The 27930-nt window shown below is 44.2% G+C and overlaps 1 protein-coding gene, 2 long non-coding RNA genes and 2 pseudogenes across 5 annotated transcripts; 2 read left to right on the top strand and 3 right to left on the bottom strand.

Moving 5' to 3' along the window:
- Positions 1-40: 40 nt before the first annotated feature.
- LOC114243758 (organic cation transporter protein-like) lies at positions 41-13647 on the bottom strand. The gene is made up of 7 exons (XM_089737717.1): positions 13272-13647; positions 11926-12933; positions 5162-5393; positions 4479-4734; positions 3447-4088; positions 1854-2035; positions 41-293 (listed from the first exon to the last, which is right to left on the bottom strand). The coding sequence occupies exons 2-7, from the start codon at positions 12117-12119 to the stop codon at positions 141-143; spliced, it is 1659 nt and encodes a 552-aa protein (XP_089593843.1). The 5' UTR covers positions 12120-12933; positions 13272-13647; the 3' UTR covers positions 41-140.
- Positions 8889-10506, top strand: LOC149500087 (uncharacterized). Its single transcript, XR_016325248.1, has 2 exons — positions 8889-9462; positions 9705-10506. It is a non-coding gene; the product is annotated as an uncharacterized LOC149500087 (long non-coding RNA).
- LOC149500086 (uncharacterized) lies at positions 10504-11913 on the bottom strand. Of its 2 annotated transcripts, XR_016325247.1 has the most exons (3): positions 11342-11493; positions 11011-11258; positions 10504-10906 (listed from the first exon to the last, which is right to left on the bottom strand). It is a non-coding gene; the product is annotated as an uncharacterized LOC149500086 (long non-coding RNA). The 2 variants fall into 2 exon arrangements; XR_016325246.1 differs by having other exon boundaries at positions 10504-11258; positions 11342-11913.
- A 2645-nt stretch (positions 13648-16292) lies between the features above and the next one.
- LOC149500084 (organic cation transporter protein-like) lies at positions 16293-27912 on the bottom strand (annotated as a pseudogene). The gene is made up of 6 exons (XR_016325245.1): positions 27695-27912; positions 25182-25413; positions 23840-24095; positions 22859-23500; positions 16702-16883; positions 16293-16454 (listed from the first exon to the last, which is right to left on the bottom strand). The product of XR_016325245.1 is annotated as an organic cation transporter protein-like (transcript).
- LOC149500085 (uncharacterized) lies at positions 17274-18241 on the top strand (annotated as a pseudogene).
- Positions 27913-27930: the final 18 nt, after the last annotated feature.

Below are 27930 nucleotides of genomic sequence, written 5' to 3'. Positions count from 1 at the left end.
ACAATACAATAGGACAGCTTAGCATCCTAGCAGGGAGACATTTCTAGAATCAGAGCCGGAGGTCCAGATATATTTTGTCAAATCAACAAAAACAGTATATGTTTAATAATTACTGACACATACAGTTTACAATCAAAATACTATTTATCTCTGAGCCCTATATTAGAGGCTTCTTCCATAGTGTCCGGAAGCTTAGTGCCGTTTGTTTCCGGAGTCAGGAACATCAGGAAGCCAGAGAGAAATGCCATTGACGCGAATAATATGAACGGCAGATTATCAAATGTCGCAGCTCCCTGAAATAAGTAAGCAAAATCAAATATTAGGGGGGTTGTTTGACACAGATATCATTCGGTAGGCATCGCTTTGATGGAAGGAAAAGAAACCTAGATGGACCTCACGGTCGGTCCTCATCAAAAGTCTACAGATATTGTTTACTGTTTGGATTATTCTTAGCTTACGCAAACTCCTCCTCCTGAGTCGCATTTCTCATGTCTGAGGGTCGTTACCATCTCCTCCCATTATTCTCCTCTTGATGATGTTTCGCCATCTTCCTCTGTTTTCGGCGGTGTGTATTGCATCATAGACTACGACATCCACAGTGGTGCGGCCACGAGATCTTTTGCTGCAATCTTGCCAGTTACCATCAATTTTTCAAAATTGTCACCGCTCTTTCTGGCATTGTGATCGAAGAACTCAAGTATACTTCGCAAATGGTAGACAACCTCGTTTGGATATTGAGCTGTCTTAATGTGGATGCGTTAGTCCGATATGAAGAATATAACATAATAATATCATATAAGTTAGTCCGCTATAATAATACAGTTATATACATATAAGCGCGCATCCCATCACACACAACATTTTTTATAGCTGTCAATAGTCAGTCATTGGGAACATATGCACATGTGCACATGACGACTCATAGAAAAACTAAATCCATGCCACAACCTCGCGAGGCATCCTGGTCGAGGCAGGAGTGAGATAGCCTACTGAGACCACTCGGTACATCATAGTTCCGTTCCTTTTTGTTCGCTTAGTCAGGTGAACGAGTTAGCGACCAGTCTCGCGTTAGATGCTTAGCGAAGCCCGCGACCGGCAACGTACATGCTGCTATCATCCCGCTTTAAACAAGAGCAAAATCACAGGACTGTTTTACAATGACTGTTCCACTCTTCAAACCGGAAAGTATTAGCGCTTCACGGCAGAAATAGGCAGGGTGGTGGCGCATACCAGCCCGGGCTCGCAAGATATCCTATCAGTAATTATATATTTATTAAATATAATTATCATTTTTGTGGGTTTTTATTTTACATTTATTAAAGGTGTTACTCCTATATCGTGAGAGTCAAACGTGAACATGTGTAGATATTTCATTACAAAATTTGATACCCGCCTGCGGGATTCGAACCCCGGTACATTCGCATCCCTCGACCCACATACACGACGTGTTTTACTCTTGTGTTTAGATCACGACGACGACGTATCACATTTATTGTTTATACCTCGACGATTTCGAGTTTTATTGTCATATTAACATTGTAATATGACAGACCTACCCTTTACGCAAACCCTCAGACACAGCCCACTGAGTTTCTCGCCGGATCTTCTCAGTGGGTCGCGTTTCCGATCCGGCGGTAGATTCTGCGAAGCACGGCTCTTGCTAGGGTTCGAGTTAGCTACGTCATCAGGTTTGAGCCCCGTGAGCTCACCTACTAGTTAAGGTTACGCTGAAATAGCCTCTCAAGGCTATCAGCATAGGTAGGAAAAAAAACCTTTACGCCGTGTCTTTTTTTAAAGTTTTGTTATGGACGGACGGCACTACTTTTAAATAAGTCACATGAATACACACTCACAATAGCAGGAGTGAGAGGTGCAATGATAGATCCGATCCTGCCCACCATGGAGGAGAAGGCGAACAGATTGTGTCTGTACTTGGTAGGGTACAGCTCGGCCGTATACATGTAGATAGCCGTCACTACTGTGGATATGCTGATCTTCCCAACCAGGTACACGGCGAGTGAAACCGCATAGAGATCTAGAAAGAAAAAAAAACATAATCATACATTTTTCTAACACCGGTGTAATACAAAATTCAACCGAAATATTTACGATTAACTTATAGATAACAGCACTATGATTGTACTCGGATATTTTAATAATCTTATCAACCCTTATATCTCGCATAGTTTCAGTACAATGTAATTATCGCTCATAAATTAACTACTTTAAAGAAAAGTGGGTAATGGGAAATAAAGCATAGATAAAGTCTTTAATAAATAATAGGTATTTCCTCTGAAGTTGCCATTTTACAATACTGGGCCTTTAAAGTGTAATTTATGTATGGCTGGCAATCAATTTTAATTTGAAATATTTTTCATTTTTTAGGTTATATTTCTTGCGTAGATCGGCAGAGACAAGGTAAATTGATGCAAGTCATGTATAGACCAGGGTCGATAATTTTTAAAACCAATAAAAATAATAGTAGGATGAAACCCATTAGAAAAGGAAGGGAATATTATAAAAATGAAAGGAAAAATAATTTACGGGCGATCTGAGGTCGGGAAGGGGATGGGTAGGGGTTAAGGGTAAAAAACGGTTTTTCTCGATTTCCGGCAAAAATAAAAGTCCTATGGAAAAAAGTGAAATGGCAAAGTTGTAGGCAATAAAAAGATCGAAAGAATATGCGTAGATGCTTATTTATAACTATTTTTAGATAGCTTATATACCTGAGTCATCTACGAAAAATTTTAGCCCATCGAAAGGTATTTGTAATATATGAAATATACATAATATGTATGTATGTATACATAAATATATGAAAGTAGAGATTTCAACGAACAGAAAACATACAAACTTTTTGAAAAAAGCTGATATTTTGACGGTTTTTTGATATTTTGATATTTATATTTTCGATTGAAAATTAGGGTGCTTTTTCGATGTTAATTCAAAATAAGGTGAAAAAATAAATATTTCTAATCAAATAAATTACAGCGTATTTGGGACGTAAAAAGGTAAGTTTCACCAAATTTCGTGAAAAAAGTTTATTTTTTTGAAAAAGATAAAAATAAAAAATCCAAAACTTGGTTTTTTGAATTTTTCACATAAATTTTCAGGTTATGTAAAAAAGTGTAAATACAAAAGTTTTAGATCTTTTTATTACCTACAACTTTGCCATTTGACTTTTTTCCATAGAACTTTTAATTTTGCCGGAAATCGAGAAAACCCGTTTTTAACCTTAATCCCCCCCCCATCCCCTTCCCGACCTCAGATCGCCCGTAAATTATTTTTCCTTCCATTTTTATAATATTGTCCTCCTTTTCTAATGGGTTTCATCCTACTACTTTTTTTTTTCTCTTATTATTATATTTAAAGGCTAATCTATTAAAAGATCACTTGATCACAAGATTTTGGAGGGGTTCAATTTTATTTTACTGAAAAAAACTTACTATCTGGCATAAATATGTATGCGACTTGACAAAGTCCACACAACCAGTATGCACCGATCAACACCGGTCTCCTTCCGATCCTACTCATAAGAAGGACTGCCAACCAGAAACCTGGAATTCCCGCTGCAGCCACCGCAGCATAATTGAAATAAGCATTCCCCGACATGTTCACTGCATTTATGGACAATCCGTGGTATATTAAGGTGCAAGTGATCCACCAAATCGGGGAGACGAGACATCTGGTTAATATCCGTCTATTTTGAAACACTAAAACTATTAGCCATGGTTCTTTAATATTCTCTTTCTTCTCAATATCTATTCTTCGCTTTTGTTCTTCCGCAGTCTTGCGTAGAGCCTCCAAAGACTCTGTTGATAGCTGTTTCCCGTTGACTTCAGCTACTGTTTGAAGCAACTTTTCGGCTTCATCATAATTGTTTTTGCTCATATTCCAGCGTATTGATTCAGGAATAACCCAAAGGTATCCAATGGTGATAAGTTGAGGTATATACATGGCTAACGTAAGGGGTCTCCAGTACGGGACAGCCCAAGCAACAAGAGCCAATACCACTTGACCCACGGCGAAAAATGTGGTTAGTATTGCGCCAGCTACAGTACGGTATTTTGGACCAACTAACTCCAAAACTGAAAGCAGATGATATCTTGTGATAACTATTACATAGGAACAGACTACCGTTTTCTTATTTTTATTAGTGGAAAGGCTATTTCAATTTGCTTTTGAAAATACTCAAGACTATTCTCTTCTTTTTCTTCACTTTATCTCACTAGGTGGGATCGGCACAACTAATTTTCTCTTCCATCCCCTTCTATCAGCCTTCAGCTCAACACTCACTGCTCTCTGTCTCATATCGGTATTCACACACTCATCCATGTCTTCTACGGTCGACCTCTTCCCCCTTTCTCTCTCTCTCTCTCTCTCTCTCTCTCTCTCTCTCTCTCTCTATCGACTAGACTATTAACGACTACATTTCTTTTTACATAAAAGTACTTAATCCTCTAAAACGTTCAGCTTACCTAAAATATACGTGCAGGAAAATACTGCACCTCCTAATGCAGATTCAACAAAAACTGAAACTATGTATCCGCTATAGGTATTGGCCCAATATCTGGTGACTCCGATCCAGCCACTGTTGAAGGCATTGAAGGTGAGGGCGAACCGTCGCCCCCAGTGATCAGAGATGTACCCAGTGATGGGTAGCGCCACCAACGACCCAAAGGTTCTGACAAAACCTATGAGTGTCCGTCGCCATTCGTCGCATCCTAAATCAAACTGGAAATTAAAAGTCCTAAGCAATTTAAAATATCATGTTAAGTCGATCTTCTTGATCAGTAACAATTCGGAGTTTCTATGTTTGCTGCTTAAGCATAATGAAGTTTGACCCGTGCAAGCTGGACACCTACCATATTGCAATAACAACAACTGTTACCGCTGGCTTAAAAATAAACTGTTGTACCTAACTGCTGATAACTCTGTCAATTTTTTCCCGTAATTTCTATGGAGTATTAATTGATTTATGGAAAAAATATATATATATTTATAGTATTAAAAGATCTTCTATGTCAAATCTATATCAGATGTGCTGGCACTTGAACAAACAAATAACTATGATAAATGTAGAAGAGTTTCGTTTGACTTCTTTCTTACCATTTGTCTGCGAAATCCTACTAAAGTGTAATAAATTCTATAAAGTACTTACATCATAAACAACAGTTTGGGCATGTTCATAGACATATGCTTCACATTGGACCACACGATGCACGTCAAACAATTCAGCAGGACAGGTGGAGCTATCGGTAAGGATGGTCGAGGCATTTGCAAAGCGCTGGCAGTTATCGAATGACGTGGGACTGGTTCCAGGAATTGCATTGAGAATCCAATCAGGAGCGTACACCGCTGTCGATGGTTCCTCACACTCCGGGATAAGACACCTAGAGGTTTGATGTGACTTTTATATAAAACCATAAAGTTAGTCACTTTTTTCTAAAATACTACAAGGTAAATATGAAAAGGCATGCATGATCATCGCGCACCAACGTCCAGCGTCCACAGATCCACACCAGGAGTTGCACCCTTTTGAGTTTTATTATTTGTTTGTTGCAAGCGGGTGAACGAGCTCACGGCCCATCTAGTGTTAAATGGTTCCGGAATCCACGGCTATCAAAATGTGAATACCTCCGTCCATTTCTATTATTAATTATCACACACTTTTTTTATTGCTTAGATGGATGGACGAGCTTACAGCCCACCTGGTGTTAAGTGATTACTGGAGCCCATAGACATCTACAACGTAAATGCACCACCCACCTTGAGATATTAGTGCTAAGGTCTTAGTATAGTTACTCTATTCCTTCCCTTTCCCCTTCCTTGCTGGGGGTGAGTCTTGGTGACGCCTGGAGCATGCGGAGCAGTCGTGCGTGCGAGCTCACGGGGCGTGATTGTTTGACGGGGGTATAGGGAGACCTAGTGAAACGGTATCCGCTGCCGCCCGCCGGTCAGTAGGGGACCTGAACCCGGGTGTCTCTACTAAACTCCGCCCCGGGAAGCTGTCCCGCCAACCGGTGTAAAATCCTGTCGTGCGGTCGTCGTGCCGGAGTCGGAGACTGGAGTGGATCCCAGCGATCGTACGCAGGGTGGACTGGGGGCCCTTCCATGCCCTGCGTCGGTCTTTCACGCAACCCGTGATCGACCACACACTATGTTCCGCGCTTTATTCAGGTGTTGTCATGATTTCACTTCCAACATCCTACCTCACCCTGTCCCACTCTCCAAAAAAAACAACATGAAAATCAGAAAAATAAAAACGGTTATATCGGCGATCCCCTATTCCACATTTAATGTGGATTTCAGCAATGTCAGGGGCCTACATAGCAACCTTGACGCCGTACACCACCACCTTGAGACGGCGCAGCCTGCCGTGCTTTTTCTGACGGAGACGCAGATATCTGCTCCGGACGATACCTCATACCTTGAATACCCCGGCTACGTATTGGAGCACAACTTCCTGCGTAATGCCGGGGTGTGCGTATTCGTCTGGGCTGATGTCTGTTGTCGCCGTCTTCGGGGCCTCGAACAACGGGACCTGTCCCTCTTGTGGCTGCGCGTAGATCACGGGGGCTGTATCCGAATCTACGCGTGCCTGTACAGGTCCCACAGCAGTGATGCAGGTTCAGCTCTGTTTGAGCATGTGCAAGAGGGGACTAACCGTATGCTTGAAGAGTACCCATCTGTGGAGGTGGTAGTTCTTGGAGACTTTAACGCTCACCACGAAGAGTGGTTGGGGTCCAGAACCACTGACCTCCCGGGTCGGACTGCCTACGATTTCGCCTTGGCCTACGGCTTCTCCCAGCTAGTGACACAGCCCACCCGTGTCCCAGATATCGAGGGGCACGAGCCTTCTTTGTTGGACCTTCTGCTGACCACAGATCGGGCCGGATACAGTGTGGTGGTCGACGCTCCGCTTAGATCGTCTGATCACTGTCTTATTCGTGCTGCCGTACCACTCTCTCGTCCTGGTCGTCGAAAGACGACCGGGTATCGTAGAGTTTGGCGGTATATGTCAGCAGATTGGGATGGATTGCGTGAATTTTACGCATCCTACCCATGGGGGCGGTTCTGCTTTTCCTCTGCTGATTCTTACGTCTGTGCGGAACGTCTTAAAGACGTGGTGCTCCGGGGGATGGAATTGTTTATTCCCTCCTCTGAAGTGCCCGTTGGGGGTACAATGCCAGTAGGGATGCTGCACACCTCAAGCGGTCCGCATACGTGGCATGGGATAATGCCAGGAGACGTCGGGGAAAGGCGGAAATATAACGCCGCTTCCAGGTCCTACAAGAAGGTAATTGCCAAGGCGAAGTCAGAGCACGTTGCTAGAATTGGCGAGCGATTGAAGAGCTATCCCTCCGGGAGCCGTGCTTTTTGGTCGCTCGCCAAAGCTGCAGAAGGAAACTTTTGCAGGTCTAGTCTCCCACCACTGCGCAAGTCCGATGACACTCTGGCCCACAGCGCGAAAGAGAAAGCTGACCTTCTGGTCAAACTCTTCGCCTCGAACCCGACTGTGGACGACGGGGGTGCCACACCACCGAACATCCCCCGGTGTGATAGCTCCCTGCCGGATATCTGCTTCACACAGTGTGCAGTTAGGCGGGAGCTCCGACTCCTGGACATTCATAAGTCGAGTGGGCCAGACGGCATCCCCGCAGTGGTTCTGAAAACGTGCGCCCCTGAGCTGACACCTGCGCTAACGCGTTTGTATCGCCTCTCTTATTGCACTAACAGGGTTCCGTCTTCATGGAAGACCGCCCACGTCCACCCTATCCCCAAGAAGGGTGACCAGTCGGACCCGTCGAGCTATAGGCCTATCGCGATAACTTCCTTGCTTTCCAAGGTGATGGAGCGAATAATAAATACACAACTCCTGAAGTATCTTGAGGATCGCCAGCTGATCAGTGACCGACAGTACGGTTTCCGTCACGGTCGCTCAGCTGGGGATCTTCTTGTATACCTTACTCACAGGTGGGCAGAAGCCTTGGAGAGCAAGGGCGAGGCTCTTGCTGTGAGCCTTGATATCGCGAAGGCCTTCGACAGGGTCTGGCATAGGGCACTTCTATCGAAGCTACCATCTTGCGGAGTCCCCGAGGGTCTCTGCAAGTGGATCGCTAGCTTTTTGGATGGGCGGAGCATCACGGTCGCTGTAGACGGTGACTGTTCTGATACCACGACCATTAACGCTGGCGACAAAGACTTTTGCTTTATAAAGCACAAGTCCGGCCTCGCGTGGAGTACTGCTCCCATCTCTGGGCCGGGGCTCCCAAATACCAGCTTCTTCCATTTGACTCCATACAGAGGAGGGCCGTTCGGATTGTCGATAATCCCATTCTCACGGATCGCTTGGAACCTCTGAGTCTGCGGAGGGACTTCGGTTCCCTCTGTATTCTGTACCGTATGTTCCATGGGGAGTGCTCTGAGGAATTGTTCGAGATGATACCGGCATCTCGTTTTTACCATCGCACCGCCCGCTACCGGAGTAGAGTTCATCCATACTACCAGGAGCTACTGCGGTCATCCACAGTGCGTTTCCTGAGATCTTTTTGCCACGTACCATCCGGCTATGGAATGAGCTCCCCTCCACGGTGTTTCCCGAGCGCTATGACATGTCCTTCTTCAAACGAGGCTTGTGGAGAGTATTAAGCGGTAGGCAGCGGCTTGGCTCTGCCCCTGGCATTGCTGAAGTCCATGGGCAACGGTAACCACTCACCATCAGGTGAGCCGTATGCTCGTCTGCCTACAAGAGCAATAAAAAAAAAAAAACAAGGGATGCCCCACCCTTCAAACCGAAACGCATTACTGCTTCACGGCAGAGATATGCACAGTGGTGGTACCTACACGTGCGGACTCACAAGAAGTAACAATCGCAGTTTCACTCAAATCTTATTAACGGCCGTTTTCAATAACCTATCTATCCCTAGTTTCGGTTACTAAAGATAGACAAATCTATATTTTTGTCCTTACTTACGTTCCAATAACCTATCGACGGGCAGCAGTTCCTATCGGATTTATCTATCCATCGTCGGGAGGACGGATAACCTGCTAAAGATAGAACGCTCATACAAATCGTGCTTACTTCCGTTTCAATATGAGTTTTAAGTAACTCTCCGGTAGGCGGCGCTATCTCTAGTATGGGCATTCGCTTATCTGTCAAAATCGGCCGGTTACATGTTTATCTTTCGAAAGTAAATCGCTATAATTTAATAATTGTTTCTCTTCATATTGGCATATTGTAGCAGTGATGATAGTGATATGGAATTATTTCAAATGATAATGTATTGTGATGCAGATAGTGATAGTGAGGCCGATATCATATGGTTAGGAAAATAAAGATCGTCTGAATTACATGGCGAAGATCAATAATTACGAATTTGACTATAGATTTCTGAGCAAAGGTGTTGTGAATGAATTGATTAATTTAATGAGACCATATTTGAGTGTAACGTCAAAAAGGTAAGATAAATTTTAACCATAAAAGTACTCGTTATTACAACTTATATTTGTTTATAGCAATAGCAAAATTATACCTAATTTTTGTTGTGTTACAAAATAACACTCAACAGGAATTCTATAATACTGCTGGATTCCCATGGTGCCCTAAATGACATTCATATACTAATACAATAACCTGGTAGGCTATTTACCTTCATTCTTATTACACACTAATACCTCTACATTTTATATTTGTGTTACAGATTCAAATATAGGAGAGGAATTTAGAAATAGAAAAAGAGTATTTTGAATGTGTAATTTGTGTGCAATGCATCATTGATGTTTCAAAATGTTGTTGCTTGATGGCCTGGGTCTACTCATGATACAACTATAATTAACCATTCCGATTGAAAAGGTATTTCTTATTTATATTACCTTATTTATATTATTATTATTATATATTATTATTATATTTTTATTTATTTATATTATATATTTAGGTGTTTATATGAATTTAATATGACACTATTATAATAAATTATCTACATATCAAGAGAACATTGATAACAAGGTGGACTTGGAAATTGCTATTTGCTTGCCGATAGAGGCTATCCCCACAACCCTATCTTTTAACGTGATTAATTAACCCACATACTCAATCGGAACGATTTAAAATGAATCACATATTAAAACAAGAAATACTATAGAGAGGTAATCTTTTTTTTTAGTTAAGAGCTTGTTATACTGTATTGTAAAATAATTTAAGCGAATAATGTATAATTTTCAGATGCATTGGTGTTTGTAAAAGAAGACTCCCTGTATATCATTGAAAAGTAGATTAAAACTAGAAAATATGCAAGCTGTTATTATAGCTGCCATGCTGCATAATATCGTCAGAAGTATGAATTTAGAAGAATTAGAATCAGAAATTTCAGTCGCAGATACATTACAGGAAAATAATATAATTGTTCATAACAATTTTTCAAAACTTACATCTGAAATACAACTATGTACTTATAAATAATTGCTTCCAAAGATAATTTATAAAATAAACTCCAAAGATAATTTGACTATTTTTTATTTTCCAAAATGATAATTACATGGTAGTTAGTACATGCAAGATATTTAATTTAGAATTTGTACATATACTTAAAAAACTATCTAACATAAAATTATTATTGCCTACTTCATTTATGAAATTTAATATTCCTTTTAAGTAATTTTTAATTTTTTAAATTATCTAAATCTAACTTAACTTTTGCTACCCTTTTCTTTATTTTCCAAGTCAAGTCTCTTTTTTGCTATTAGATATTCTGCTAATGCATTGTCCCTATGCTAGCCTTGCATTTCTTTTCTGCCATCTTGTTTCCGCTTGGCTGTAAAAGTGTTAAAAATATTATATGTGACCTACAACAATGTGCATGCTTTATCCAAAATTTCATCTGCAATCCTTACCACCTCCAGCCTGTAACAAAGAGCATAATTATTTCAAATACTACGGCAACCTGAAGAAAAAATCATGTTTATCAATGTGTTATTAGAGACAAACAATCAACTAATTATACTAACCTTACTAAGGTTGTTTCTTAGGTTGCCGTAGCGTTCTTTAAGTTTTCCCATTTTAGTCGAAGCTGCGATGGAGTTCGTGGGAAACGACGAATCGACGAATTAAAATCATTTACAAGGGTTTGCCAAGCCTGCTCCTTCAATTTATTGTTTGTGGCATTTGTTGCCTTATTATTGAAATGTTTTTTCGCCGCCACAAGTTCTGCTAGAATCATCGTCTCATCTTTTGTCATGGGTGCTGCCTTTCTTGACTGAAAAATATATATTTTCTAAACTTGAACTCAAAGTTTTCAAAGTAAAATTATTATTATCAATGTAGTTCATAGATACTTACAGAATTCATTTTATTTCACTGTAGCTCTTTAATTATAAACACACTTAGAATTATAAACGAAAGTTTTAAAGCGTTTTGGAGGTAAGTCATCATCTAATATAGTAGGTAAACAATAGAAAAACAAACAAAAGAATCTGATCACTGCTTATTGGCAAACGGACTGTCAAAACGTTTCGTTTCATAATTTCGACTAGGATAAAAATAGCAATACCTCCAATTTAAAAAAATCTACATATGTTTTTATTACTTTTTGTTATAAACAAATGTGTTTATGATAGTCTACAATATGCTGGTTAAATTATAGTTATAATTTAGAATAAAATAAAATAAGTCTTGATCCTGATGTTGTTTCGTATTTGTAGTAGAACGAAACGTATCAAGAGGCTCGGATAAATCGGAGGGAAGAAGCTATCTACTGTTGGTTAAAGAGAGATAGCACTTATCCGTGATTGTGAAACGCAAACTAAGGATAGATACGCTCTTGCTGATATTCGGAGATAGCTATCTATCCGAAAACTCAGATACGTTATTGAAAACGGCCGTAAGTCACATTAAAATAACAAACAGTAGTTGTTGTATCTCACCTGCTGTTGATTCTGGCAGCCGTGAACACGAATTCCCCGTAAACAGCAGAAAACACGACAGCGACCAACGTCAGAGCCAGCGTTCGAAGCTGAAATTTCCCGAACTGTCCTATTTCCTCTACTAAAATCGTATCCAAATCCACCTTCGCGTCTCGACAGTTATTTTCCTTTCGTTCAAGAGTTTCCGAGGACATGACCACTATCTTGTTCTGCGACTACGTGAATATTATTATCCAATAAGTTTATCGCAGGACGTCTTTTTTTGATAAGTTTTATTGTGCCGATTCTTTATCGATATTATTCAAATATTTGAGGATGTTATAGTGGCTTCTGTCAGTTCCAATCAGTGACTTGAACAGCGCCAGCAGCTCTAGTTTCAACTATAAACTTTGTATTTTGTCCTTCCAAAAAAGAAATTGCAAAGATGGGTGAACATGATCTCGACAAACTTATCTTATTTGCGAATATATTTTTATTACACGATGCTATTTCTCTATATTCTTCAAGCACCCGCCATCGTCCTGGTCGAACTCTTCGTCGTAATCAAACTAACCCACTGAGTTTCTCTCTGGATTTTCTCAGTGGATCGTGATTCCGATGCGGCGGTAGATTCTGCGAAGCACTGCTCTTGCTAGGTTCAGTGTTAGCAATTCTCTCAGGTTGAGCCCGTGAGTTCACCTACCCGGCCGCGCATACTTGGATTAGCTCAACTAATAAGTAGGAAATTAATAAATAAAAAAACATTGTAAATTTTTGAAGGTTTTACGATATAGTTACTTAATGATTTATTAAACGAACAAAGCAAAACCTTCATTCATAATTTTCACTGCAAAAAACAAAACTATACCAGATGCGCGCCTCCTAGGCGTGGGTGTTTGCTTAGTGGAAGCGGGAGGCGCGGGAAACTCGTAGAAGGTTCAGCTCCCGGCTCAAAGAAAAGGATAGTTGACAAAAATAACTTTGATATTGATATTTGACACACTGAACATGTCAATGGAACCACCCAAACTGCAATACAAGTAAATGAAAACATTTAACAAAAAAAATACTATAATAAAGAAGTAAAAACAAACAGGAGTCGTTAAATATCCGAACTAAGCGTGTTAAGGAAACGTTGTTTGTGGGAGAATAGCTGTTCAACAGACTATCACTTGACCTAAGAGTACCTATATGCTTAAAACCAAAGTAATCAAATTGAATGCATTATTTTTATATTATATTATTAGTTTACCTAAATCTGACTTAATTAGCAAACGCTCTAGAAATGAAACGTTCTGCAATATAATGTACGTATTTGTATCTCACTCTTAACGAACTGTGCTCTAATGACAAATACATAAGTTTACCTTGATTCGCTCCTCACTATCTTCTCTATTAAAGTTATGTTTTTTTTTAATTCAATAACCTCACGCACCATATGGTGGAAACTTGTCTTTTTTTCGTCGTGAAGATGAAAACCCATGTAAAATAAACTGCAAGATCTCAACATAACTACTATTAGGTCATTCTGTGTAAATGAAATGTAAAAATAAAAAAATAGACTAGCGCGTAGTGGCTAGCGCAATATTCAAAAGTGACGAATAATACACAGCCGAGCGGAACGTCGCCGCGTCGCCGCGTCGGTAATAATACAAGACAACAACAGACGGCAGGTTAAGTCGTAAATAATGGTTTTACTTATATCTACGACTCGCGAAAATCGAGGATAAATTAATTAAATTGAGCTATCGTACAAATGGCGGGTTGCAGCTGGCAGTACTGTAGCTACTTACTGAGTCGAACAATGTTCACTTCTAGCGTCATAAATACTCTTATCTATAACCGTTCATTTCTCATAAAACGTAAAATACAATAATTGTTATACCAATAAATTATATTAATCTTTATTGGCATTATTTCAATTATCGTTCTACTAATTTTGCCACTGTGTTGGTTTCTCTATATGTAGGTACAGAAATAGCCCGAAGAGCATGTATCTAAGAAGCAGGGCAAATACATTGACTCTGACCGGGAATGAAATTGGTACAATAGATAGGGGAGGCGGCTCACTCACCACTAGACCAACGATCAAGTTGTCTTTTTGTTGCATCGATGAATAAACCCACCCACCTAGACGTAAGCTCCGCCACTTACTATGAGTTATGAGGCCGAAGCCTCAACGTTATTGTGCAGGGCTGGTCCACCCTTTAATCTGAAAGGAGTGGCTGCTCCGCGCCGCGATTGAAATCTACTCGTTCTCTCTTCTCTCAGGCTTATAATACACCAAAACGCCTTTCCACCCGTACTGGTTACGGAAGTATTGCTTCACAAAATATGTTTAACATTTTCATAATTTACTGTCAATTTCATCCATATCAAGTTTAGTATGTTAATTCGTTTATATTCTTTTTGCACATGATTTATTCAATTTAATTAAAACTTGGTTCAAAATTTGTTAATACTTTAGGGAAAGTTTTTGTCATAGTAGGTAACTTCATCGAAGAACAAATGACGCGTAATTAAGTAATGGATGCATTTCAGAAATACATTCACTGAGAGTCACACTGGATGGCGTGGCTATGTGTCATTAGTACAATAGGTTAAAAATATTCTAAAACATTATCTTTTATAATTTCTCGTTATCTAAGGGTCAAAGGGAGCAAAGCCAGGCAAACAACGCCAGGCAAATTACAAATCCGCAATCAACAAAGTAATCAAGAGAATGGCGCTGGCGCCATGGCACGCTGTGGCTCTTTTTCGGTGGAACATGGCTACGAGGGCGGCACTGAAAATTTCGGGAATTAACGAAGTGACACAACATTACTATTTAAAAATGTATTTATTGCTTTTCGAAGTATTCTCCGCGAAATTTGACACATTTTTACATACGATGGAACCAATTATTGAAGCAACCATTCCATTCGGAAGTTGGGGTCTCCAAAATGGCCGTTTTGTAGGCGTCCACAGCTTCTTCAGGTGATGAAAATCTCTGTCCACGCAATTTATTCTTTATTTTAGGGAAAGTATAGAAATCATTAGGGCTTAGGTCGGGGCTGTACGGCGGATGGTCTAATAATTCTATGTTTTCTTGTTCTAAAAACTCTTTTGTTCTGTGCGCGGTGTGAGAGCTCGCATTGTCGTGATGGAGGATGATGCGGCGGTTGCAGTTCTCTTTACGGAGTTCAGAAACGACCTGTGGCAAACAAATGCTAGCATACCATTCTGCATTAACCGTTCTTTGTCCCTCAAGAGGAATAGTCGTAACATGGCCGGTTTTGGAGAGAAACGTGGCCACCATTTTTTTTGCAACACTCCGTGAACGAACAATTTTTGCTGGCTTTAACTCATTTTCGAACACCCAAACTCGTGACTGGTTTTTTGTTTCGGGCTCGTACGCGTATATCCAGGATTCGTCACCTGATACAATGTTCTATACAGCATTTGAGGATCCTGCGTGGAGTCTTTCGAGAGTTCTGACGCACCAAGTAACGCGAGCCGCTTTTTGCTCTTCACAGAGCGAATGCGGTATCTATCGGGAAAACAACTTTTTTACACCTAATTGTTCATGCAAGATTATTTGTATTTGACTCATGCCAATGTCTAAAGTTACCTGAATTTCGCGGTATGTCACATGACGATCTTCCTCAATCAGCTTACGCACAGCATCAACGTTTTCTTGGGTGACTGCAGTTTTTGGACGACCTTGACGGGGATCATCACTGAGCTTGACACGTCCACGTTGAAACTCAGCAAACCAGCGATAAATTGTGGTTTTGGATGGGGCTTCATCATCAAATGCCGAAATCATCCGGTCAACACACTGTTTTTGTGTTAAACCACTTCGAAAGTCATAATAAATCATCGCTCTTGAATTTTCTCGAGTCAATTCCATTTTCTCAACGACTAAACAAGTTTGACAAAACCTCGTGACAAGACCGAGAATCTTTTTTTAAATAAATAAATGGTATTCGATTTTTAAAACCAAGGAGTTTTCAATTAAAAAGATTTTAATATGACAGGAACAGTGGAAATATTCCATTCCCGATACTTTTAGTGCAGCCTAGTATTCCGATCCAGTTACTTATGATCACAAATGTAAGAGCACACTATTAGGCAATTAGTGAACTTGAGTATCTTATGACTTGATTATTGAAACGATCTTATGAGCACGGATGCCGTCGCGATTGTCTTTGACACCACTGAAAGTACTTTTTCTACTTTTCTTCATTTTGTCATATCCAAACACAGGCCAAATCCATCCAAATCCAAGTAATTCGTGGCATATGGTTTTAGATATTTTAGGTTATGAGAAATAAATACAATCAATGTTCTTGGGTTTAACTGTTCTTGGTCAAAAGCTGGACAGACTGGTTTTAAAAAAAAAACAATCAAAAATGTTATTTATTGCTAAGTCCTATATTAGAAGCTTCTTCCATAGTGTCCGGAAGTTTGGTGCCGTATGTTTCAGGAGTGAGAAATATCAGTGACCCGGAGAGGAAGGCCAGGAAAGCGAACATGACGAATGGCAGATTATCAAACGTAGCTGCTCCCTGGAAAATAACATAATGTTGTATCTTGGAGATGTTGATCGGTGACTAGACATGTGGCCAATATTTGGCAGACACTAAGACTTTACTAAGATGCTACGACGCTTGAACATTGGTAAGCATTCGTGAAAAAAGTGATTACCAGTAAACGTTTGTAGGCATTATTCATTTTACAACAGTAGAATTCATAGTACGTGTCGAAGATTAATGACATCATATTGGTACTTGATGTAAATTGGTATAAACTCACAATAGCAGGAGTCAGAGGCGCAGTGATAGATCCGATCCTGCCCACCATGGAGGAGAAGGCGAACAGATTATGTCTGTACTTGGTAGGGTATAGCTCGGCGGTGTACATGTAGATAGCCGTCACTACTGTGGATATGCTGATCTTTCCAACCAGGTACACGGCGAGTGAAACCGCATAGAGGTCTGAAATTAAATATACAATTATTATCTTTACTGGTGGTAGGACCTCCTGTGAGTCCGCACGGGAAGGTACTACCACATTTTTTTTTTTTTTTTTCGTGCCGGGGGCCGAACCTCCTACGAGGTCCCCGCGCATACGGGGCGCGCGGGGTATGTGAGACTCAACGATCTGCAGGTGTTGAGAGCAGATCGCGGGCCCAAGGATTTTAGGGCCCACCCACTAAACGACTCCCCTGCACTCTTACACCCGACGTCCGATCCTCTCCGAGGTCAGAACCCGGATGAGGTAGGGGGGTTACCGCGGTCAACACTACAACCAGACGGCGCGGCTCACCCCAAGGACGCCCAGCCGACGGAGCCTTCGAGGCGAATCGAAGGCTCTGAAACGTCAGCCGTCTCGGTACGGCAGCCCGTCAGGCCGCCCAGACAGTGCCGCTGGTGTCCCGGAATACCCCGCTGGACCAGAACCAGCCTGCCGGGTCGGGACGCGATACACCGCCAACCGGTCGCTCTTTCGTTACTCCTTGGCAGCGCGCTAGAGTGCTGGTAGTGCGCCGCGCGGCCTCTACCCCTCAGGTCACCCCTTGACCTTCACCGGGGGGAAGCCACCATCTACAGGGGCCGGAGTCGGGCAAAGACCCTTCTCCGGCCCCCGGCTCGGCGGCGACGGATAGGTGCGGAGAGGGATGAGCTCTCCCTCTCTCGTTCCGCCGCCTCCTTCTGCGAGATGGTGTACTCGCAGAAGTCGAGCATTGCCTTCCAGGACTCATCCGTCCGTCATAACGGTCCTATTTGCGAGACAAGGACACGGCGTTGCTCCAGCCATGCGGGGCAATATGCGAGCGTATGCTCGACCGTGTCCTCGTCGCAGTCACAGTGGTGACACTCCATCGTCGGTTCCCTCCGGGCGATGCGATGCAGGTACTAGCCAAAACACCCATGGCCGGTAAGCATCTGCGTCAACCGGAAGGTGAGACGCCCTTGGTCACGGTTCGCCCGTTCCGCGAGGACCGGGCGCACCGCCTCGACGGTCCGGAGACCGGCCGACGGGTTCGCCAAGCGGCGAGACCACGCCTCCAGCACAGACCGCCGAGATTGGAGCCTCCGCGCTCTAATCGCTCCTTCTCCGGGACGTGGTTCCCCCCTGTCGCGAAGGTCACATCGCCACGCATAATCGGCGGCGAGCGCCTCCGCCTCCAGGTCCCAGGGAGGCGTCCCGGCGAGAACACACGCCGCCTCGAAGGAGACGGTGCGGTATCCACGGATCGCCCTGACCGCGATTGCACGCTGCGGGCGTCGCAGGGCCGCGATGTTCCTGCGAGTCAGGGCGCGGCTCCACACGGGGGCCCCATATAGTGCCATGGACCGCACCACCCCCACGTAGAGACGACGTACTACTGCGTCGGGCCCCCGACGTTTGGCAAGAGCCGGCTCAACGAGCCAGCCGTCGCCATCAGCCGAGGGCCTAACTTCTCGAAGTGAGTGCGGAAGTTCCAACGACCGTCCAATTCGAGGCCGAGGTACCGCAACCCGGTTACCCCAACCTCGACGCGGACGCCTCCAATCACCAGGTGGGCCCCGGGTGGCGGCTCTCTTCCAGCCCTGTGAAACAGCAGGGCCTGGGATTTTTCGAGCGCCACCTCGAGGCCCAACCTTCGAATATTACCGACGATGAATGCCACCCCTGCGCAGGCAAGACGGGCAGACTCATGGTAGTCTTTCCCCCGAGCCATGACTAACGTGTCATCCGCGTAACACACAACGCGTAGGCCCGGGAGAGGGCTGTGAAGGGCACCCCGCAGGACCCAGTCGTAGCCGATATTCCACAGAAGAGGACCGACCCCTGTGGAACACCGCGCTCGACCGGAAAGCGGAGTACCGCACCCCCGTGTCCGGTGCATACGACCGACCTGTCCTCAAGATAGGATCCGATCAGCCGGCGGAGGTACGCAGGGACGCAGTGATATTCAAGCGCCCCCGCGATCACTGACCAGGGTAAGGTGTTGAAAGCATTGGCAATGTTCAGGGACACCGCCAGAGCCACCCCACACCGGGCGACAGCTTCATCAGAGAGGGCACGCACGCGCATAATCGCGTCGATGGTAGAGCGGCCCTCTCTGAAGCCGTACTGCTCCGCCGATAGATCGGGCCCCGTCCCAGTCAGGTGCCGGACGATGCGGGCGGCGACAACTCACTCCAATAATTTTCCCGCCTCGTCCAGCAACACAATGGGGCGGTACCCCGCGGGTGAGTCCGCCGGGCGCCCCTCCTTCCTCAAAAGGACGAGTCTGCCCGTCTTCTACTGGGTCAGAAACCGTCCCGATTCAAGGCAAGCTTCGAAAAGTCGCACAAGCCGGTAACGCAGAGCACCGAAGACCAAATCCCAGACCCGGCCGTTAATACCATCAGGGCCGGGGGCCGCGTCCTTCCTCCTCATCTTTGACACGGCCGTACGGATCTCTGCCCCCGAAATCTTCGGAGGGGGCACGTCGGCAGGGGCATCACCACCATCGTGACGTGGTGGCGTGCCCATGGAAGGGGGCCGAAAAGTCCCCTCTCCCTGTGGGAACAGCACAGAAACTATTCCCCGCAGCTGCCGAGGCTGGAGTCGCTTGGTCATCGGGGGAGCCCACGGCCGTAATTTCTTGCGGACAGTTTTGTATGGGCGCCCCCAGGGATCCTGATTGAGCGTCTCCAGGAGCGTCTGCATGCCCTGAGATTTGGCCTCACCGATGGCCAGCCGCAACGCCTCTTGCTTTTGACGGCAGTCGGCGTGCAGCCGGTCCGCCGCCTCCGCAAAGTCGTCATCGCGAAGACGGCGGCGGCGGTGGCGAGCGCTCCGGCGGCGCGCCCGCACACACTCCTCACGGAGTTGCGCGATATTGGGTGACCACCAGTACGCACCGCCACGCGGAGCGTGGCCACCTACCCGGGGCATTGCTGCATCGCAAGTCCGACACATCGTTCCCCGGAACCAGTCAGCCTCCGACATCCACATCCACAGGGCTCGCGGGCACGGGTGCCCACGCAGCCACTGCAGCCGCCTCCACCAGGAGCTCCTTATTCAGGCGCTTCAGTGCCCACCTGGGGAATGATCGAGGCGTACTACGCGGGAGCTCCTCCTCACCACGGGCGACCATAGCTGACGCAGAGCGAGAGGTCTGCCTCCTCAAATCGGACGTATCGATGGTCCGAGAGCGTCTCCGCCTCCTCAAGAACACGCCAGCCACGGGTGTGGCGTGCGATGGAAGGAGATGCGAAAGTCACATCCACGTGAGATTCGCCGTTCCATCGCACGCAAGTCGCGACCGAACCCCTGTTCAAGAGACAGAGACCGGCCGCGATCGCCCACTCCGAGAGCATCCTGCCGCGCGAGTTCGGGCGGGGGAACCCCAAGCTACCCATTTGGCATTGAGGTCTCCCGCTAAAATCACCGGGCGAGACCCGAGGCGATTAACCAACGCCTCGAGCCCGCCCAAGAACCGCTCGAATTCAGCGAGATGTCTGTTCGGAGAGAAGTACACCCCGATCACGACGGTTTCATCGACCCTGGCCGCGACTTAACCGGATCCCCTGGCCACCATCACCAGGGGGGGTAACGCCGCAGCCTGTCTGATTATGATTGCCACGGAGCCGTCGATGTCCCCGATCCAGGAATCCTGATCAGCAGGGACGAAGTACGGCTCCGCGGCGACAGCGACATCAATTGACCACTCCGCCATGGTGTGGACGAGGAGATCCTGCGCCCTGGCGGAGTGGTTCAGATTGGCCTGGAGGAAGCGATGGACGTGCCCCATTATTGAGGGGTTACGTCCGTCGCTCTTTCGTCCGTCCCGCCCTCCGGCTCGACAGCGGCGGCGGGAACTAGCTCGCCAGGTACCACCACCCTGCCTATTTCTGCCGTGAAGCAGTAATGTGTTTCGGTTTGAAGGGTGGGGCAGCCGTTGTAACTATACTTGAGACCTTAGAACTTATATCTCAAGGTGGGTGACGCATTTACCTCGTAAATGTCTATGGGCTCCAGTAACCATTTAACACCAGGTGGGCTGTGGGCTCGTCCACCCAACTAAGCAATAAATAAAAAAGTACTCATAGTTGATGAAATGGTACAAGAGAATGTACAGTGTTGTTGTTTGCAAGGAAGGCAAAAGAGTCATTAACTATATGACACTAACGATTATAACTGAGAACTAAACACGGAATCTCATCCGGCTCTAATTTAGAATTTGGATGTTAAACATACTTAAACATATAATATATAGAGATAATATACAATCACAAAATATTTGCCCGATGTGGGAGTCGAACCCACGACCCTAGACGCAACAGTCACCTCTGTTTGACCATCTCCAGATAATGAATATGTCCGAGCCGAATAGAAATCGCTTCTAATATTTTTAAGTGCCTAGCAATTACGCGTGTCCACTCCCGGAGTAAGCTCGCAGTACGTGTTAATGAAAATAATGTATTTAAAATTCTGTAATAGTTAGTTACATAACCACGTTGCAAGGGCTAGTGGATCAGCGACACCAACGTTCGGTTTCAGCTGTGCTGTGTCAGGCAGCGACTCTTATTATACGGTAGCAAGTCTGAGTGCGGCCCTGCGCTGAGTGCGGCCCTGCGCTGGAGCATCGCACTATATATATTATTCGACGGTACTCGCAAAATGTTTTTCATTCGGTTGAGTTCGAGACAAACATACACTGGTGCTCCGCTATTAACATTTATATTTGATTGCTCTTTAATTAAATATAAAATTGTAATTAGTGGTATCATTTCACTGCGACAAAACCATAGTTGATACCACAATACTATTTCCATTTCTTTATTTTCTCGATGACAGCTCCTGTAGAAACTTGAACCAGTGACTTGTTCACATTATGTATATATACATTATTTAATAAAAATATGACGCTTACACGCGTACGAGGTCATAGCAGAGTCGGAGAAACTGATAGGGATTGAGCTATCGATAAACGTAACACGATAACAGACCCGATATTTTTTTACTAAAATACTAAACTATTTCCGGATAATTTTGTACAAATTTATTAACTAATATTACATTTCATTACAATATGTAATTATGTTATGTTCATTCTTTATTTATTTATTTTAATCAAAATCTGATGAATCGTCACCGTCACTCGATGAGCTCTCCCCAACATTTGTTATAACTTATAACTGTACTTCTATATTATCGAACGCCACATGAATTTCCCAATCCGACGCTATAATGTTTTGGTTTCTTATAATGTTATTAATATAATTCTCTTCGTATTAATAAATATATGCGATCAATATCATTTCCTATTTGATCACAACACTACAACTATCAAATTAGAGCTGTCATCGAGAAAATAAAGAAATGGAAATAGTATATTAAAGGATAAAATGAATAGTTTATACCATAACTGTCATGGATGGATTTGACATTTGAATACATTATATTCACACACATTTCTCGAGTGCTATATATACACAGTGCGTTTGCCAATCAGTAAGCTGAATAGATATAATTTTTTTTATATAATTAAGACAATATACATTCTGCAAACGATAAAAAAAAAAAATTATTGCCCTTGTAGGCAGACGAGCATACTGCCCACCTGATGGTGAGTGGTTACCGTCGCCCATGGACTTCAGCAATGCCTTAATAGGAATATCAAATATAGAATTTTCTCTTTTTTAGAAATTTAAATTATGATCTCCTCACGCATGGAAGACAAGAACAACAGGGCATCTAGAACGAAACACAGCGAATGATATAAACTACTTAAAAATTTGCACCATTTTATCGAAAGTTGAACGTGACAATTGACTAAGTAATTCCTAATGACTTCTAAAACGGGAGCAAAATTGCAGAGCAAACGTTACGATGTGTCTAAACACTTAATCTAAAGCTTAAAATGCGAGTCTTGAGTCTTTAAAAATGACCTCATAATCGAGTAAATTTGTAACAAAGTAATAAAACTCACTGTTCGGCATAAATATGTATGCAACTTGACAAACTCCACACAGCCAAAATGCGGCAATCAGCACCGGCCGCCTTCCGACCCTGCCCATCAACAGCACCGCAATCCAGAATCCTGGAATCTCGGCTGCAGCTACAGCCATGTAATTCAAGTACGGATTCCCAGACATATTCACAGCGTTTATAGATAATCCGTAGTAGATCAAGGTGGTTGTGATCCACCAAACCGGGGAGACTAAACACCTAATTAATATTCTTCTATTGTGCAATACCAATACCAATAACCAGGGTTCCTTTGCTTTCTCGATATTTTCAATTTCTTTTCTTCTCATAACTTCCTCGGCTGTACTGCGAAGAGCTTCTAAAGATTTCTTTGATAGATGTTTACCGTTGACTTTCGCTACTTCTTGAAGTACATTTTCGGATTCTTCATAGCGACCCTTGCTCATGTACCATCGAATTGATTCAGGAATAATCCAAAAGTATCCCACAGTGATCAGTTGAGGTATGTAGAGGGCTAATGTAAGAGATCTCCAGTCCGGAATAGCCCAGGCAATAAGACCCATGATCACTTGGCCAATTGCAAAGAATGTAGTAAGTATTGCTCCAGCTATCGTTCGGTATTTTGGTCCAACTAATTCCAATACTGGAAAAATCGATTTAATTTACTAATTGGATCTATAGAAAAAAATGAGATTTTAATGAAGTACATTCAATGAATAGGTATTGGTTTGATCACAGTACGTGTTAGTACTTAATTATTAATATGGCAACACGTTATTGGTTCGGTATGAACCCGGGCAGCCGTTGCTGCACCACAAATCAAGTTTTGATCGCAAAACAAGTGGTTAGGATTGATTTTATGTGAAGAGGTTCGGTTGCTGTTCACAAGCGAGTAGCATGTCAAAAGCATGTCAAAGCCAAAAATGTTTGCGGTAGAACAAATAATACATATGTACATAACAACATAACATTCATTAAATACCTAATATGTAAGTACAAGAAAACACTCCAGCCCCAAAGGCAGCCTCAACAAACTGTGAAACTGTGAACCCGACGTAAGTATTGGCCCAGAATCTGGTCACACCGATCCAGCCGGTGTTGAACGCGTTAACGGCGAGGGCAATGCGTCGACCCCAGCGATCAGAAATGTACCCTGTGATGGGTAAGGCTGCCAATGTACCAAAAGTCCGTACGAATCCAATCAGAGTTCGACGCCACTCGTCACATGCTAAATCGTACTGAAATTTTAATTAAAATTTCGTAAGATTCACATTTCATTTAGGTTAATTTGTTTCACTAAATTGTGTTATGGTGGCAAGCCGTTACATAAAATACAGTAAATATAAATATTATAAAATAGATACGATAAAATAATCATGGTATATTAAATCCAGTGAAGAACTTCTGGCATCAAGATGCGTCACTAAGAGCCGCGTCGTGTGGAGTCAGTTCCTGCCTCTCAAAATCCGGATATAAAAAGTCACTTCACAGTTCATTTACTGTTAGGGGCTAAAGTATGAATTTGCCGAGTTGAACTGAAAGTTTGTAATTAGTTTTTTTTCATTTAACATATTTATTTAATCAAAATATCTACTATTGTTATCTATACATTGCTGCCATCAAATATGAAGGTCATTTATGGCTTTGGAAGAACTCTGGTGATCTAGATTCTACAAAGTGTGTGAAAGCATTTTGTACTGCCTCGTGGGAAGAAAACTTTTTATCACGAAGGAAATTGTCCAAATCACGAAAAAAATGGTAGTCCGTTGAAGCAAGGTCTGGCGAATACGAAGGGTGACGAATAGTTTCTAATTGAAGTTCCTGTAGAGTTAAAACGGTTTCTCGTGCTGTATGAGGTCTCGCGTTAGCGTCGAGCAATAATGGTGAAGATTTGAAGTCGTCGTGGCCTAAAGGATAAGACGTCCGGTGCATTCGCATGTAGCGATGCACCGGTGTTCGAATCCCGCAGGCGGGTACCAATTTTTCTAATGAAATACGTACTTAACAATGTTCACGATTTTTCACTGATCCTACTACCTCTTATGAGTCCGCACGGGTAGGTACCACCACCCCGCCTATTTCTGCCGTGAAGCAGTAATGCGTTTCGGCTTGAAGGGTGGGGCAGCCGTTCTACTATACTTAGATCTTAGAACTCATATCTCAACGTGGGTGGCGGCACTTACGTTGCAGATGTCTATGGGCTTCGGTAACCACTGGTGGGCTGCGAGCTCGTTCACCCATATACGCAATAAAAAAAGAAAAAAAAAACGTAAGCAAATATAAACATCGGCTGCGAAGTTGCTCCACAGTGATGACGTACTCACATCGTAAACAACAGTTTGGGCGTGCTCATACACATAGGCTTCACAATTGACCAAAAGATTCACGTCAAATAATTCAGCAGGACACGTGAGGCCATCGGGGACAACGGTCGAGGAATTAGCATAACGTTGACAGTTGTCGAATGAAGTGATGCTGGTACCGGGAACTGCATTAAGGATCCAATCTGGGGTAAACACAGCTGTTGATGGATTTTCACACTCCGAGATTAGACACCTGAGGACATTTGATAATAGTGTATTACGTACCTACCAATTCATATAGATATAGCGCTAGTTCTATTGCCCACTATTTTGATGCTTGAGGAAGATCCTTGGTTACCACTCGCCGTGGATATATTATTATGTACATAGTATGAAAGCCACACCACATGTTGTTTATCGCGGAACTGGCTATCGTCTAACTAAAATTCAAACAGTTACATCCTACAAATAAGTTTTCAGGAAGAATGCCAGTGCGTACATTTAATCAGCTGAGTCGCACAACCTAATACTTAGGAAACCATCGTGACCTTGGATCATTGGATAAGCTGCCTGGTGTATTCGTATTGAATGATGCAGCTGTGTCGGTGTTCAAATCCAGCAGGCAGGTACCAATTGTTCTCCCTCTCCTGGGCCTACGCGTTGTGTGTTACGTGAATGATACGCGTTGGTCGGGTCCGGGAGTAGAACTATCATTAATCAGCCCGTCTTGCCTGCGCAGGTGTGGCGTACGTCGTCAGTAAGATTCTAAGGATGGGGCTCGAGGTGGCACTTGAGAAATCCCAGGCCCTGCTGTTTCACAGAGCTGAGAGAGAGCCGCCACCCGGGGCCCACCTGGTGATTGGTGGCGTCCGCCTCGAGGTCGGGGTGACCGGGTTGCGGTATCTCGACCTTGAATTGGACGGTTGTTGGAACTTCCGCCCTTCGAGAAGTTGGGCCCCTGGCTGGTGGCGACGGCTGGTTAAGCCGGTTCTTGCTAAACGTCAAGGGGGCCGCGCTCTGACTCGCAGGAACATCGCGGCGCTGCGATGCCCGCAGTGTGCGATTACGGTCAGGGCGATCCATGGTTACCACAACGTCTCCTTCGAGGCGACGTAGGTTCTCACCAAGATGCCTCCCTGGGACCTGGAGGTGGAGATTCTCGCCGCTGATTATGCGTGACGATGCGAACATCGCGACAGGGGGCAGCCACGTCCCGGCGAAGGACTGATTAGAATCCGGAGGCTCCAATCGCGGCGGGTTGTGCTGGAGGCGTGATCTCGGCGCTTAGCGAACCAGTCGGCTGGTTTTTGGACCGTCGAGGGGGTGCGCCCGGTTCTCGCGGAATGGGCGAACCGTGACCGAGGGCGTCCCACCTTCCGGTTGATGCAAATGTTCACCGGCCATGAGTGTTTTGGCCGGTACCTGCATCACATCGTCCGGAGGGAACCGATAATGATGTGCCGCCACTGTGACTGCGCCGAGGACATGGTCGAGCACACACTCGCACATTTCGCACGCATTGTTGGACCAGCACCGTGTCCTCGTCCCGCAAATAGGACCGGACTAGTCGCTGCCGACCGGAACGAGAGAGGGAGAGCTCATCCCTCTCCGCACCTATCCGTCGCCGTCGAGCTGGGGGCCGGAGAAGGACTGTTTGCCCGACTCCGGCCCCTGTAAGAAGCGACCTCACTCCTGTTAAGATTACGGGACGACCTAAGGAGGAGAGACCGCGTGGCGTGCTACCTGTGTTCTAGCGCGCTGCAGCAGTTCCACGGCACTGTTGTGTAAGAGCAACCAGTTGGCGGTGTATTGCGTTCCAACCCGTCAGGCGAGACGGCTAACGTAGAGTCGACGACTATCGCCTTGACGATACGTCGGTCGGGTGTCCTAGGGGTGGCGCCGAGAGTGTGGTTGGTGATTTCGGCCACGGGAACCCCCCTATTCTGACTAGGTTCTGACCTCGGGTGGAGATCGGATGTCAGGTGAGAGAGTGCAAGGGGAGTGATTTGATGGGTAGGGCCCTAAAACATCTTTAGACCCGCGGTCTGCTCTTAATATCTGCAGACGGTCAAGTCTCACATACACAGCGCGCCCCCTAGGCGCGGAAGCCTCGCATGAGGTTCGGGTCCCTCCCTGCCTGAAAAAAAAAGAAGTTACTAATTGTTCTAATGAAATACGTACTTATCTCGTAAATGTAGTTTACGAATAACTGCCACGGTGAAGTAACAAACATCGTGTAATAAAAGCTTAACCGTAAAAATTGTAATGTATAGTAAGTAGTTAATCTACAGATTAAAGTTGGAGAATTTAGTTTTAAATTCAAATAACATGTAATAATTCACATAATAACGTTCAAGTTCCTTACCGATGATAATCGGTTGCAGCGATATGAACACTTCATCTTTTATACTTACTATAATTATAATAATTCTCTAAGGAGCAAGGTCATGTGAGTTTTGTAAACTTCTTTTAATCCATCCAAGTTTTTAAGAGTTATAATTCAATGTCTGTAAGACTCGATAGTCTTATCTCACCTGCTGTTGATTCTGGCAGTGGTAAACACATACTCAGCGTGAAAAGCTGAAAATATGACAGCGACCAACGTCAGGGCCAGCGTTCGAAGCTGAAATTTCCCGAACTGTCCTATTTCTTCTACTAAAATCGTATCCAAATCCACCTTCGCGTCTCGACAATCACTTTCCTTTCTATCAAGAGTATCCGCAGACATTGCTAGGCTGTTATTCTGTGTGAATATAAATGATATCTCGAG

This window comes from Bombyx mandarina, chromosome 23 (assembly GCF_030267445.1).
Source record: "Bombyx mandarina strain Sakado chromosome 23, ASM3026744v2".
NCBI classification, from domain to species: Eukaryota; Metazoa; Arthropoda; class Insecta; order Lepidoptera; family Bombycidae; genus Bombyx; species Bombyx mandarina.
This window is presented reverse-complemented; position numbering and strand designations above follow the sequence as displayed.